The sequence below is a fragment of the Mastomys coucha genome, unplaced genomic scaffold (assembly GCF_008632895.1).
Source record: "Mastomys coucha isolate ucsf_1 unplaced genomic scaffold, UCSF_Mcou_1 pScaffold5, whole genome shotgun sequence".
Lineage (NCBI taxonomy): Eukaryota > Metazoa > Chordata > Mammalia > Rodentia > Muridae > Mastomys > Mastomys coucha.
In genome coordinates, this window is record NW_022196911.1 from 94353465 (window position 1) to 94367837 (window position 14373).

General features: G+C 56.0%; 3 protein-coding genes across 4 annotated transcripts in view; all 3 read left to right on the forward strand.

The window, feature by feature from the left end:
• Positions 1-7689, forward strand: part of Stard3 (StAR related lipid transfer domain containing 3) — a 22321-nt gene extending 14632 nt beyond the window's left edge. For both annotated transcript variants that reach the window (XM_031352626.1, XM_031352627.1), the window contains exons 3-15: positions 1499-1576; positions 1913-1990; positions 2112-2165; positions 2868-2985; positions 3157-3255; positions 3475-3530; positions 3791-3883; positions 4548-4610; positions 4724-4819; positions 5283-5362; positions 5440-5544; positions 6527-6620; positions 7058-7689. In XM_031352626.1, the coding sequence (XP_031208486.1) occupies positions 1499-1576; positions 1913-1990; positions 2112-2165; positions 2868-2985; positions 3157-3255; positions 3475-3530; positions 3791-3883; positions 4548-4610; positions 4724-4819; positions 5283-5362; positions 5440-5544; positions 6527-6620; positions 7058-7162 (1119 nt within the window). In that variant the 3' untranslated portion in view covers positions 7163-7689. The remainder of the gene's footprint in view (positions 1-1498; positions 1577-1912; positions 1991-2111; positions 2166-2867; positions 2986-3156; positions 3256-3474; positions 3531-3790; positions 3884-4547; positions 4611-4723; positions 4820-5282; positions 5363-5439; positions 5545-6526; positions 6621-7057) is intronic.
• A 1894-nt stretch (positions 7690-9583) lies between these two features.
• Positions 9584-10767, forward strand: Tcap (titin-cap). The gene is made up of 2 exons (XM_031352110.1): positions 9584-9738; positions 9944-10767. The coding sequence occupies exons 1-2, from the start codon at positions 9629-9631 to the stop codon at positions 10335-10337; spliced, it is 504 nt and encodes a 167-aa protein (XP_031207970.1). The 5' UTR covers positions 9584-9628; the 3' UTR covers positions 10338-10767.
• Positions 10768-12413: 1646 nt separating this feature from the next.
• On the forward strand, positions 12414-13886 carry Pnmt (phenylethanolamine N-methyltransferase). The gene is made up of 3 exons (XM_031353048.1): positions 12414-12621; positions 13037-13244; positions 13364-13886. Exons 1-3 carry the CDS (start codon positions 12417-12419, stop codon positions 13806-13808), a joined length of 858 nt encoding a protein of 285 aa, XP_031208908.1. The 5' UTR covers positions 12414-12416; the 3' UTR covers positions 13809-13886.
• The last annotated feature ends 487 nt before the right edge of the window (positions 13887-14373 follow it).

The window sequence follows — 14373 nt, forward strand, 5'->3', positions numbered from 1 at the left end:
AAGGGAGGGAGGGAGGAAGAGAGAGGGAATGTGTGTGTGTATGTATGTGTGTGTGTATGTGTGTGTATATGTGTGTGTATGTATGTGAGTGTGCATGTGTGTGTGTATGGGTGTATATGTATGTGTGTGTATGTATGTGTGAGTGTGTGTATGTATGTGTGTATGGGTATATATGTATGTGTATGTATGTGTGTGTATATATATATGTGAGTGTGTGTGTGTGGGTGTATATGTATGTGAGTGTGTGTGTGTGTATGGGTGTATATGTATGTGTGTGTGCATGTGTTTGTGTGTATGGGTGTGTGTGTATGGGTGTATATGTATGTGAGTGTGTGTGTGTGTGTGTGTGTGTGTGTTTGTTAGAGAGCACATCCCTTACAGAGTCAGTTCTCTTTTTCCATGTTGATACGTGTCGGGTGAAACGTAGATGGTGAGGTTTGTTTGCCTCCCCAGGCAGCAAGCACCATTACTAACAGCCATCTTGTTTGTCCCACTTAGAAGCTTTTAAAGGTTTCTGTACTCAAGATCCAAGCTCAGCGGCCTGAGCTTTTAACCTGTGGCCCCAAGCTGGGTGTGACACACATCTGTGATTCTAGTAATTGGGAGGTAAAGGCAGGAAGACTAGGATTTCAAAGTCACCCTTGCCTACATAGTGAGCTGGAACCCAGCTTGGACTAAAGGAGACCCTGTATCAGAGAAACTCATTCCAAAATGTCAGCTGACCTGCCGGAGCAGGAAGCCCCAAGTCTAGCTGGTCGTCAAGGGGTCTTTTGGGCTCCATTACCAAAATCCTCCCCTCTCCCCAGGGCCGGGATCTTCAGTCCCCTCTGAGGGTTGGGATACAGTCTGGTTCTTGGAATCTGTCCAGATTCCCTTGTCTCTCAGATCCCTGGACATTGGAGTCTGAGCCAAGGTGCTAAGTGTCTTAGTGACAATCCGTGGTGGGCTGGGCAGGGATGGAGCAAGCACTGCTGGGCTGACTCCATGCTGGCCTCCCTCTCGAGGCTCAGCAGCAGCAGGGTTGTGATGGATCTCACTCATTAAGCACAAACCTAATTGATTGATTTGCCACCTGGGGCTCTGTCTGACACCACTACCCACCTAGCCCCCCTCGTCCCACTCGGATGGTGGCTGGCAAGATGGAGAAGTAGAGTGCGGGGAGAGAAATGAAATTATAAAACAGGCAGTCTCCAGGACCCATCTACCAGCTCTGCTTGGGCTTGCCATCTCCCCTGCACAAGCCACAGGCCTTGGGGCCTGGACCTTCCTGGGCAATATACTTGAACTCAGTCTGGCCTGTGTGGGCTGCCTGGATCCTTGAGAAACCAAACTGGTGTCTGCGGTCTTGGGCTGCTGGCTCAGTTCCCTTGTTGTTTCATGAGCTGTCTTGGGTGGGTCTCCTCCGGATGCCCTTAGCCGGGGCCTCTCACTGTTACTGGAGGAGGAACACCCTCCAGGTCAGGCCTTCTCTCAGAGCCTTTCCTGTCTTCCTCTGCAGACCAACACTGGCATCCGGAAAAACCTGGAGCAGGAGGTGATCCACTACAGCTTTCAGAGCTCATTCTTCGACATCTTTGTGAGTGAGCTCAGGCTCCCAGAGCACAGCAGAGCACCTTTGGCTGGGTTTTCCTTTTCCATCTTACATCTGGTCCGGTAGGGGGTAGTTAGCCCATCCTCTGGCAGCCCTCAGTCTTCACAAAGCTCCCACCTTCAGAAAGCCCAAGGAAGGGGCAAGACGATAAAGACTTTGGAGCAGTTTACATACAGCTTCTGCCAAGGAAACACCGAGCCCTGTCCTCCCCTGAAGTGAGGTTACCCATGTGGGAGTCTGGAGCGGCAGGAGTGGCGGGGAGCCCTGCAGTGGGGCTGGGGAGGCCAGCCAGCCTCTGATGTTCTCCCCTCCCCACACCAGGTTCTGGCTTTCTTCCGCTTCTCTGGGCTGCTCCTGGGCTATGCTGTGCTCCGGCTCCAGCACTGGTGGGTGATTGCGGTAAGATGCCATCTGTGGCAACTCCGAGGCCCTCCCTGGTCAGGGCTGGTGTGAGGGGTGCGTGGAGAGGATTCCCTCCCCAGCCTCCACCTTCCTTCCTGCCCCACTTTTTGCCCAGCAGGTCACCACACTGGTGTCTAGTGCGTTCCTCATTGTCAAGGTCATCCTTTCTGAGGTCAGTGGCTCAGGATCTTGCTGATTTGATAGACATCCAGCCTGAGGGTGGGCTTCTCTTCTGGAAGGTTTGGGTTGTCTGTTCCTGCTATGTTGGAGAGAAGGGAATCTTCTTCCTCATTATTTGCAATGAGTCATCCTTACTGGCTTCCCTAATTTATACCCCTGTCACCCAAATGATCAATAATTCTATACCTATGCCTATGCCTAGACCTAGATCTATACTTGTAGCCCTTGGCTGGCCAGGAACTTACTGTGTAGTCAGGCTGGCCTTCAACTCATAGAGGTCTTCCCGTCTCTGCTTCCCCAGTGTACCACCACATGGTTTTCTTTTTCATTAAAACAGGATTTCATATTCTGGTAACCATGAACTTCTGATGTTCTTGCCTCTACCACCCCAGTTTGGGATTACAAACTTGTGCCACTTTGCTGATTTTTAAAGTGCCAGGGATGGAAACCCAGAGCTTTGCACGTGTTAGGCAAGCTCCCTGCTACCTGAGCTACACCATCTAGCCAGAATCCGTTTTTCCTGCCACAGATATAATTCATCTTAGAGTCATGTGTCCTACATTGCTGGCTCCTAAACAGCTGGCACCAGGAACAGGGTCTATCTAGTGTGGCTAGCCCGAGCTGGTGGCCTCAGGAGAGGGCTCTAGGTTTGGGGTAACCCTTGCCATGGAATTCGGTGTTCTGCTTCTGTCAGTTGCTCAGCAAAGGAGCGTTCGGGTACCTGCTCCCCATCGTCTCTTTCGTCCTGGCCTGGCTGGAGACCTGGTTCCTTGATTTCAAAGTCCTACCCCAGGAGGCTGAAGAGGAGAGATGTGAGTCTAGGGTTAGGGCCTGGGTGACCTGGGCTCGGAGAGGGTCCTCTCAGCTCCAAGAAATGCCTTAGTCTGAGTCTGAGTGGCAAATGCCACTTTAGCAGCTTCTCTGAGCCCAAGGTGGAGGAACTCTTGGTCTGGGATAATGGCTGCCCATGTCTCCTCCCGCAGGGTATCTTGCTGCCCAGGCTGCTGTTGCCCGTGGACCCCTGCTGTTCTCCGGTGCTTTGTCTGAGGGGCAGTTCTACTCTCCCCCAGAATCCTTTGCAGGTGAGTGCTGCTGGGTAGGGTAGCTGCCTTCAGGGAGGAGCTGTGTGGGGAGCCAGGTAGGCTGGGTCTGTTCTTTCTGTTCCTTCTCAGGCTCCCTGGGGAAAGCCAGCAACCCTCTCCCACACACTTTCAGCCCCCACATTCCTGCACTCATCTGTGAACCCCACCACCTCCTACTCCCGCTCCCCACCCCTTGTCATCTGCTCCTGTTTTCCACAGGGTCTGACAATGAATCAGATGAGGAAGTCACCGGGAAGAAAAGTTTCTCTGCCCAGGTATTTCTCTGCCCACCTCTACCCCACCCTTGGACTGGGTCAGTGCTGGGCTCTCGCACAGAAGGTAGACCTTGGCTTGAGTGCATGCTAGGGACTCTCTTGGAGTATCTGCCATGCCCCTGGCTAGTCAGGGCCAGGGACAGCAACCTGGAGCCCCCCTGGGCTAGCCTTTGGAAGGGTTGTGGAATGTGTGGAGAAAGAACAGGCTGGGAGCAGAGAGAGCACAGGTCCCCGACTGACCTTTCTGTTCCCCTGGCCAGGAGCGGGAATACATCCGTCAGGGAAAGGAAGCAACTGCAGTGGTGGATCAGATCTTGGCCCAGGAGGAGAACTGGAAGTTCGAGAGGAGTAATGTAAGGAGCCCCCCGCCCAACCTGGTTCACCTGCGTGGGCTAGGAGCCTTCACCCCTTTTCTGAGCCCTGAGAAGTGAACCTGAGGGCTGAGGAAGCTGGAACCATATCCCAGCCTCTGAGAGCTGGTGGGATACAGAATTGGAGCTAGCTGCAGCCTGGGGTCAGCCATTCAGCAGGAGGCTAAGCTGGGCTGGACTCTGTCTCCCCGTTTTCCACAGCCCAGGCCTCACCTCCCTGATGTTTGGATCCCTGGGATCCAGGTTTTGAGGGGGAGCCAACCTCTGTCCTGTGTGGTATTTTGGTTCATGATCAAAACAACGTTATCTAAAAAAGATCGCAGGGAGCCAGGGAAGCAGGGAAGCGTGCCCGGTCCTTGCTGGCCAGTTCCTCCAGTGGCCCTTGGCAGCTTGGAGCTGTGGTTCTGTTTCTCATGGTTGTAGTCACAGCTGAGCTCCTCCTGCCTTTCAACGTGAGCACAGAGCTGGGCTCTGCACGTGCTCCTGCTTGCTAGAACAACCTTGTTCTAAATGCTGCTAAGATGTCCCTAGACCTTGGAGCTTTCACGACCTCACCTGTCACCTGTCACCTGTCCTGGGCCAAAAGTTCCCCTTTCCCACCGGTGTCAACCACCCTCTTCCCCGTCACCCTCTGTCCTTGGCACAGGAGTATGGGGACACTGTGTACACCATTGAAGTTCCCTTTCATGGAAAGACCTTCATTTTGAAGGTGAGTAGGGAACGGGATCCCAGAGACACCTGCTCCATCTGAAATGCCCTTGCTCATTCTCCTGACCAGAGGTCGCTTTTCTGGCATCACTTAGCCTTGACCTCCTCCCACAGACCTTCCTGCCCTGTCCTGCTGAGCTGGTGTACCAGGAAGTGATCCTACAGCCGGAGAGGATGGTGCTGTGGAACAAGACGGTGACTGCCTGCCAGGTGAGCCACCCAGGTCCCGCCTGCCACCTCTTCCCACATGGATCAGGCACAGTCATATCTTCGTTTTTTGTTTTTTGTTTTTTTTTCCAGACAGAGTTTCTCTGTATAGCCCTGGCTGTCCTGGAACTCGCTCTGTAGACCATGCTGGCCTCGAGCTCAGAGATCTGCCTGCCTCTGCCTCCCAAGTGCTGGGATTAAAGGCGTGCGCCACCACCGCCCGGCACAGTGATACCTTCTTGAAACCTTTTTCCTCCAGTGGCTAGCTTCTCTAGCTTCTCCTTATAAAATAGGTGTTGCTGTGGTTGCCCCAAGAGGCAAGAAGGCTCGGAGTGCTTACCTTGTACCCAGCCTGGGCCTGCAGGGGGCAGTGGCACCAGCGTGGAGGAGGCTCATCCAGAGTTCCTGAGGTCCTGGGGCAATGGGAGCTTTCCCTGTACCTCAGATCTCCCTGGTTGGTCTTTAGATCCTGCAGCGGGTGGAGGACAACACTCTTGTCTCCTATGATGTGTCATCCGGAGCTGCAGGTGGCGTGGTGTCGCCCAGGTAAGCATGCGGGTCCTCTCTTCCCAGCCACGCCTCCCATACTCGGGACGCCTGTTCTAACCTGCGTTATCCCCCAGGGACTTTGTGAATGTCCGACGTATTGAGCGGCGCAGAGACCGATACCTGTCATCTGGCATTGCCACCACACACTGCTCCAAGCCCCCCACGCACAAATACGTCAGGTGAGGCTGGCCTCCCTAAAGCTGTAAACAGCTCAGGGTACAGTGTGTACAGCTGAACAACTCCCCTCTGGCCCCCACACTGAGGCTGAAGCCCTGTTCTAGTCCCTGCTTACCAGGTCTTGTCCATCCCAGCCTAACCCTGCTAATCTTCCTGCCAGGCGTTTTGCCACACACACACACACACACACACACACACACACCCCGAGGCTGGAGGGGGTTGGGCAGCGGGCAGCTGGCTGGGAGAGCCCCAGGAACGGGCTGAGGAGCGGGCAGTGGCGCTGGGTTCTGAGTTCCCCTCTCCCCTCCCCATTCTCACTGCCTCATCTGCGGATGGGGTGGGGAGAGTGGAATTTAGGCTCTTTTGCTTGTGGAAGGTGGGAGGGTACCCTAGCATTCCTCCTGGCTGACCGAGACTGCAGTGCTGGGGTGCCAGATTATATCTTATTTCCCCAAGAGGTGGGGACTTTTCAAGAAGTTGAGATTAGGGCTCTCTACCTTGGCTGCAGTGTCCTGGCCTTGCTAGGGGATTGGCAGGCTGTGTCCTCTGTGTCACCTCTTTATCTGTGGCTTAAGCGTGCTCAGCAGAAAGGCCACGGGAGGTGAACACAGGCCTGTGGGCCTGCTGCCTCCTGAAAAGACACCCTCTTCTGGAGGCCATGATGCTGGAAAGTACCAGCCTAGGCCACTTCCCCCACTTACAGCTTACTGGACTTATCTGTATGGAGCAGATAAGGGCCGGTTGGTGGTGAATTCCCTGCCACTGTGGGGCTAGTGTGAGCACCAGCAGGCTGGGGTAGATGGGCAAGTGGGGGTAGAAGGCAGGTCCTGCTGCCCCTGGCACTGGCTCTGGGCTAGACTGAGGCAGGGAGGTAGTTCCTAGACTGCCCCTTGTCACCACAGTCCAGCTGGGCCAAGAGTGGTGGTGAGGAGGCTGGGGATGTGCTTTGTTCAGCAGCCCTCCCCTGTGTATCTCTCTCCTTAGGGGGGAGAATGGCCCCGGAGGCTTCATTGTGCTCAAGTCAGCCAACAACCCCCGGGTCTGCACCTTCGTCTGGATTCTTAACACAGATCTCAAGGTGAGGCCATGGCAGGAAGCAGGGTGGCTGTGGAATGGAGTCTGGTTGCCATGAGAACATGGCTCCTCTTCTGCTTTCCTCAGGGACCCCTAATTTTAGTCTCCTGTACTGGATTGGTGGCAAGGTCCAGGTGGCCTCCTAGCCTTGAATTGTGGGAGAGACACATGAGACACACACACACACACACACACACACACACACTCCTCACTCCTGATTCCTAAGGCCCCAGGAGGGATGGCTGGCTGCCAGTCTGTTGATGTGGCTAGTGCCAAGACCTGCATACAACATGTTCCTCCCTCCAGGAACAAGGAGGGAGGGGGGCCCAGGCAGATTCCAGGACTACATCTGCCCCTGGCCCAGGATACCCCTACTAAGCGGGCTGCTAAGAGACCCTGCTGAAGGCGAGCTGTGATGTGACTTTCTCATGCCTTCCCCAGGGCCGCCTGCCTCGGTACCTTATCCACCAGAGCCTTGGGGCCACCATGTTTGAATTTGCCTTTCACCTGCGTCAGCGTGTTGGAGAGCTGGGGGCCCGAGCTTGACCTTGTTCCCTCGCCACCCTGCGGGCCAGGGTTCTGTCCACGACTTCCGGAGCCAGAACGTGGAACTATTTGGGTTTTCCTGCTGCTTATGAAGGACTTTGTGCTAAGCAGCAGGTGGCACCTCATTCCCTGGCTATAGTATTCCACTAAGCCATACTGCCCAGGAACACGGTTCTGAGCAGTTGTGGGGCTGCGTGCCTGGACTCGGGGTTTCCCAGGCTGGAGGACTCGGGAGTGTTCTGCCTTCTGGAGGAGACTGTCCGCCCTGCCTCACTGGGCATCTTAGACTTGGTCACAGAGGACCTGGGCTTGGGTGGGGCAGGAGAGCATCCTATTGCCAGTGTGAAGCTGAGGGAGCTCTCTTAAGTTTTGTACCATTAGTAAAGGGGTCTGTGACCCCAGACATCGTGGGGATGTAAGGCAGGGAACGATGGCACTGCATCCCTGCCTCTCCACGCCCTCACACTCTATGAAGGCCTTCTTGGGGATCTTTGTAATGATTTGAGCCAATAAAAAATAAAAATGCAGGGTATGGTGGTACATTCATTTAATCCCAACACATGGGAGGCAACAGCAGGTAGATGTTTGAGTTTGAGATCTTGCTCGAGATAGTAATTTCCAGGACGGCCAGGACTGCTCAGGTAGACCCTGTCTACTAAAAAAACAATTCATTCAAACAAAGAAAGAGCTTTGCTTGCTGTGAGGCCTTGGTGTGATGTACACTGCAAGGCTGAGCAGGGGGGGTAGCGGTAGGGGGCTGACAGAAGCATCGCTCAGCCCCTCACCAGCACCCAGAGCGAGCAGTTTCTAGGTTCCCATTTCCTGCAAGGGTCTACTGAGATGTCACAGGCTCAGGCCTGTATGCAGCTGGAGATTGGGGAGCTGCCCCCTGAACCACAGCAGGCCTGAAGGGGACCCCTGAGCTTCAGGGTTACTGAGGTACCTGTGGCACCCCAGACACAGACCCTGAGTTTACAAGGCCCACCTTGGCCCTGTGCCCCAAGTGTCCTCACATAGGCAGCACCTCGAAGCCTGGGTTCCAGGGCCAGTCAGGTCCCCTCTCCCTCTTCCCCTCCCTCCATACAGACCTCTGAAGGAATCTTCGCTTGGAGCCAAGTAGATTTTCCTTGGTCCTGGCTCAGTGCAAGACCCCGGGCTACCCTTCTTTGAGCCTCCATTTCCTATTTTGTCAAACAAAGGGGGCCAGGCCTGTAGGGTTGTGACATGAATGTTGTACAAGGTGGGCCAAGGCCTCAGGATTCAGTAATGCCCCATTCTGAGTCTGAGAGGAGCTGAGGGCTCTCTCTGCTGTCCCTAGGAGGCTCAGCATCTGTTGCTGCTGCTTCTAGGCTCTTTGCTCACTCCCTCAGCACCCTCATTCTTCGTCCCTGCTCCTTTCCCCCAGCCTCACCTCCTCCTCATACCAGCTTCTTGTACCATGAATTACACCCTAGGTGCTTGGGGGAATCTCATGACATCTGCTCTCTTCTGCTTCCTGAGAGAGAAGCTAGTCCTCTTCCAGGTAAAGCAGTGGAGCTGTCCAATCCCAGAGTTCATTCCGCTGTGGCCAGAAAAGCAGATAAAGGGAGACTCAGAAAGGGGCAGAGGCTCCTTCATGATTATATACAATATAGCCAGCTTGAGGCTGATCTGGGTCTCCTAACCCTGTTTAATGGGCTTTCTCTGTTTCTTGTCTCACTGTGTTTCTCCCCATGCAGGCAGCTGGGAGGCGGCGCCACCTCCCCCACTCTTAACCTCCTTCACCCTGACTGGTGGTATTTAAGAGACCACTTCTCTAATGATTGGCCCTGGGGACTAAAAATGCACAGACTCATACCCAGGGGTCGGGTGTGGCAGAAATGTCCTCTCCCCTGCTGGTGTGTCACTGGTTAGGAACTAGGCTTTGTCTACAGGCGCCCTGAAGACTCCGTTATGTGATCTTCTGGTCAAGGGACTTCACTATGGTATGTGCCCTTGAGCCCAGGAAGGGGAGACGATCCGATAGCCATGGGGCAGAGCGAGGGGGGCATCAGATCCTGCTTCTCCTGTTCTGTTTACAGACAAGCTGCTGTCCTCCCTGGGCAAGGGGGAGCAGCAGAAGACAGCGCCAAGATGGCACGAGGTTGGCCATGTGCCTGGTCCGAGGTGGTGTTTGCAACACGCCAGACAGCCGGAGGTGCTACTCTGAGGACCCAGGCCCCCAGCAGAGCATCTTGCAGGCTTTGGAAGCCGATTTCTGACCGGGGAGCAAACAGAATCTGGGTACCCCAGCGCCCCACCCCACCCCTCCCACCCCCGCCCTGGACACAGAGCCCCATCGCCACCAGTGAGTCTTGGCTCTGCTTATAGCATCTGACGCCAGAGGGGCTGAAAATAACCCCTGGAGGAGGGGAGGAAGGGGGGAAAAGGGGGCTATTTAAAGGGTTCCGGAGGAGCAGCGCATAGCAGAGGGAGCAAGAAGGAATCATGGCCACTTCAGAGCTGAGCTGCCAAGTGTCTGAGGAGAACCAGGAACGCAGGGAAGCCTTCTGGGCTGAGTGGAAAGACCTGACTCTGTCTACCCGGCCGGAAGAGGGGTGAGTGTGGATCATCTGGAAGTTCTGCCTCTGCTCCCCCCCCCCCCAAAACACCTGCTACATATCAGAGTACATGCCCCTGGAGTTTCTGGGGCCTCTCCCCTGCTCCAGGGATCTGGCCATCCGAGGGAGATCCTACTTAGCCCAAGACCAGAGGACAGCTGCTCTCAGGAGCTCACTATCTTTGTCTCCTCTCTGCTTTCAGATGCTCCCAGCACGAGGAGGATACACAGAGGCATGAGACCTACCACCGGCAGGGACAGTGTCAGGCGGTGGTACAGCGCTCGCCGTGGCTGGTGATGCGCTTGGGTATCCTCGGCCGTGGGCTGCAGGAATACCAGCTGCCGTACCAGCGGGTGCTACCCCTACCCATCTTCACCCCCACCAAGGTGGGGGCCGCCAAGGAGGAGCGCGAGGAGACCCCCATCCAGCTGCGGGAACTGCTGGCCCTGGAGACAGCCCTAGGTGGCCAGTGCGTGGAGCGCCAGGACGTGGCTGAGATCACCAAGCAGCTTCCCCCTGTGGTGCCAGTCAGCAAACCGGGGCCCCTGCGGCGTACCCTGTCTCGATCCATGTCTCAGGAAGCTCAGAGAGGCTGAGATGGACTGTGTGACTCAGGCTCCACTGTGTCTGTCTTGGGCTGGGCCCTTCCTGGCTAGGACCATGGAGGAGAGCCGCTGGCCATGGCTGCTTTGTAGTTTGCCCAGAGGTGGGGGCTATGGGAGGAGGGAGCCAGAGGCCAGGATGCCTAAGGTGTCCTGAGTTCCCACAGAGAGGGGAGTAAGGATGGTGGGCACTAGGAGTGAGGAGCTGAACACCCTCAGCCCCAGAAGAAGGGACAAGGGATACCGGGGAGAGCGAGAGGCCCCTGGAAACGGCCTGTTCGGTAACAGATGGAGTAGAAGGAAGGATGTGGAATGCTCTGGAAAGGAGGCTCGGAGACTGGAAGGAGGGGGATGTGAAGAGGGTGGAAGCGGGCAGGCCCCCAGCACCCTCTGTTAGCACTGCAATAAATGCTCAGCCATGTTCCAGGCTTGTTTCTTTCTTTGTGGTTGGGGGGTGGGCATGCATGTCCCCCGTGCACTTCTGGGAACAGCGAAGCATTTGAGCTAAATATGGCATAACCAGAGGGTACACTCCATGCTTCGGGGTGGGGTACAGGGGATGTAAACAGAGCTACTGTCTGATCCCCCTTCCTGTGCCACTGCCCAGCCCGGTTTCCATGCCCAGTTCCTGGCACTGGAGAGTGTCCAGCAGGCCAGCTGGCATCGGGGTTTGTTTAAATGATATCTGTGGAGGTTATGGAAGGGGCTGGCACCAGGACTGTCCTTGGCTATGCCTTGGGGTGTGGATGGGGTCAGTGACCTTAAGGCATGTCAGTTGTAGATCCAGACAGAATCAATCCTTGGCTGGCATCAGGTGTTCCACTGTTCCTGGCCTGGGTGGGAGGACAGGGTTTAAGTTCCTGCCTGTGACCTCTGCAGCTGTTGTGACGATTCCTGTCCCAGCCTGGGTGTCTGGCCCTTGGGATAAGGAAGGGACAGAAGACCAGGACTATTTTAGCAGAGGCTGGTATCCCCCCCCCACAAAGGCATAGGACTCAAAGCATTTCTGCTTTACGGGGACAGGAGATGCTGTTGCCCGGGTGGTTTGCCATTTTGAGCACATGGGAAGGAAAACAGGCAGATTATGTGCCAGGTACCTGGAGCATCAAGCAAGACCTGAAGGCCAGGCCCTGCCATCTCCCTAGTGGGAACACGATTGTTGACTGAGGGGTCGGGGGTTGAAGGAGATGTGTAGGGACGTCCTGTACCTGCGAAACTGTACCGCCAAAAGTGCGCATGCGCCGCCCCTCAAGCGGCTGCGGCAGTACCAAGAATGTGCTCTGCACTCTTTGTTCCTACCTGAGTCCAGTGTCCCTGACCTGGTAGGAACATCCTGAACCAACCATGCTTACCGGGCCCCCAGATAAGCAGCACATAGCCCCAGAGGCCCTCAGGGGGTGCCCGGATGTTCTGCTTGCTAAAAGCATTAGTACTGCTCACCTTTCTTATCTCTGCTGCCACCCGAAGCTCAGGGCAGAGACCTGCTCAGGGTCCCCAAGACAGAGGCCAGAACAGAGTGTCCTTTCTGGAAGAGGGAAGGGGCACTGCAAGATAGAGATGGGTTAGAGGTCTGGAGGTAGGGGTGGCATTATAAAGAAGCGGAGTTTGTAAGGGGTGCCCCGGGAGAGGGGAGGAGGCGTGGAAAGGATGCTGGGACTGGGAACGCGGGTTAATTCAGACCTTGAGAAAGAGAAGGGTCTCTGAGATGCTGAGCAAAGAGTCTGTGGGAGGCTAGAGAGGAACTGGGGTACAGCCGGAACTGAGGCTGGGAGTGTAGGGCAACCCTGGAGCAATGAGGGGCCGGGAAGGGTGGAGGGTTGTCGAGTAAGTGTAAAGCAAGGGTGGGGTGGGCGCTATGTTCTAAAGGGCACCCCCCCCACGCCCCCGCGCGTCTGTTGCTCAGACACTAACTGAGATGGATGGAGTGACAGAGATGTGGTGGCCTCAGGCGCCTCATCCCTCAGCAGCCACCCGCCCCTGTGATGGAAGGGTCCGGGCGGGGGGGGGGCGGCAGTGGTAGATAAAAGGATGGGGAGGTTAGCAGGGGGATAGATAGGAGGCCCCAACAGAAGCATGAACCGTGGCTCAGACCCGAAGCACGCTGCAGGGATGGACCCTGACTCCGACCCTGGCCAGGCGGCTGTCGCCTTGGCTTACCAGCGCTTCGAGCCCCGCGCCTACCTTCGCAACAACTATGCACCTCCTCGTGGAGACCTGAGCAACCCTGAGGGCGTCGGACCTTGGAAGCTGCGCTGCATGGCACAAGTCTTTGCCACCGGTGAGCACTGGAAACGGAGGCATGAGAGCAGGAGTCACGGGGAAAGATGTCTAGCAGGCACAAACAGGAGCCGGCCTATAGGGATGCTGAGGCTTGGAGGACCACTTGAGGCCCGGGATTGGAAGACTGACTAGACAATTTAGAGTCCTTTTCTTACAAGGGGAGGATGCTTAAAACTGAAAGACAGATGGGAACGGGAGAGGGAGAGGGGTTGAAGAGGTTCCATTCCTTGATGCCTAGGGATCTCCCCCACTAAATCGTAACTAGAGCTAATTTCTGAGTGGTGGAACCCGAGTCAGAGGAGTCCTGTCAGCACAACACTTGCTCCAGACACTACCCTGAAGAAGTGCTAGGGAGAGCATGGGGGTGGGACTGAGGCAGGAGCCACCTGTTATCCCCTCCTCTGTTCTACCAGGTGAGGTGTCTGGACGGGTCCTCATTGACATTGGCTCAGGCCCCACCATATACCAGCTGCTTAGTGCCTGTGCCCACTTTGAGGACATCACCATGACAGACTTCTTGGAGGTCAACCGGCAGGAGCTGGGACTCTGGCTTCGAGAGGAACCGGGAGCCTTTGACTGGAGTGTGTATAGCCAGCATGCCTGCCTCATTGAGGACAAAGGGTGAGAGCTGGGCTGGGAGCTTCATGTGGAGAGGTGGATGGGTGGGTGGGTGGGTGGAGGGCTGCAAAGGACTGAGCCTCTGGACTAGTCCTGAGCCCCGCCTTGTGCCCCCTGTACAGTGAGTCCTGGCAGGAGAAAGAACGCCAGCTTCGAGAGAGGGTGAAGCGAGTCTTGCCCATTGATGTGCACAAGCCCCAGCCCTTGGGCACTTCGAGCCTGGCCCCGCTGCCTGCAGATGCCTTGGTCTCTGCCTTCTGCCTGGAGGCTGTGAGCCCAGATCTTGCTAGCTTCCAGCGGGCTTTGCATCATATCACGACCCTGCTGAGGCCCGGGGGTCATCTCCTCCTTATCGGGGCCCTGGAGGAGTCGTGGTACCTTGCTGGGGAGGCCAGCCTATCTGTAGTGCCCGTGTCGGAGGAGGAGGTGAGGGAGGCCCTGGTTCTTGGTGGTTACGAGGTCCGAGACTTTCGAACCTACATCATGCCTGCCCACCTCCGCACGGGTGTAGACGATGTCAAGGGCGTCTTCTTTGCCTGGGCCCAGAAAATGGAGGTGCAGGTGTGAGGGGCCCATGTGCCAGGTGCCCAGTGCCTCCCAAACTCCTTATAACCTGAAGTAGCACCTAATAAAGCAAGAGTTCCCTATGGTGTCTGTGTGGGTTGTGGCACTTCTGGAAGCAAGGACTATGCCAAGGCCTCCGAGGTTTGGAGGAACCAAGCCTAGCTTTTCTTTTCTCCCTAGAAGCCTCCATGAAGGCTGCTTTCTATACCACCCATTCCCCCCACCCCACCCCAGGAAGGCCACGTTCAGGAGGCCTCGCAGCACCCGCTGCGTGCCAGGCGCTTGTGTGGCTCTAGTGGCTTGTTACCCAGCCCCAGCTGGGTAGCAGGTCCCTCCAGTTTGTCCCCAGGTGAAGCTCAGGGAGCCTGGGTAAGAGCCAAGGCTGGAGAGTCAAAGGCTGAAGTGAAGAAGTGGAAGGTGTTAAGATCCGGATGCAAATACAGGCCGAGACCCAAGAAGGCAAGAGCCAATACCAGCCCTGACTCGAGCCCCTGCGCTCCAGCTCTGCTCGGCTCCATGCCTGGACCCTCACTCTGTGTGCCCAGGCTCTCCACTGGCCAGGGATGCC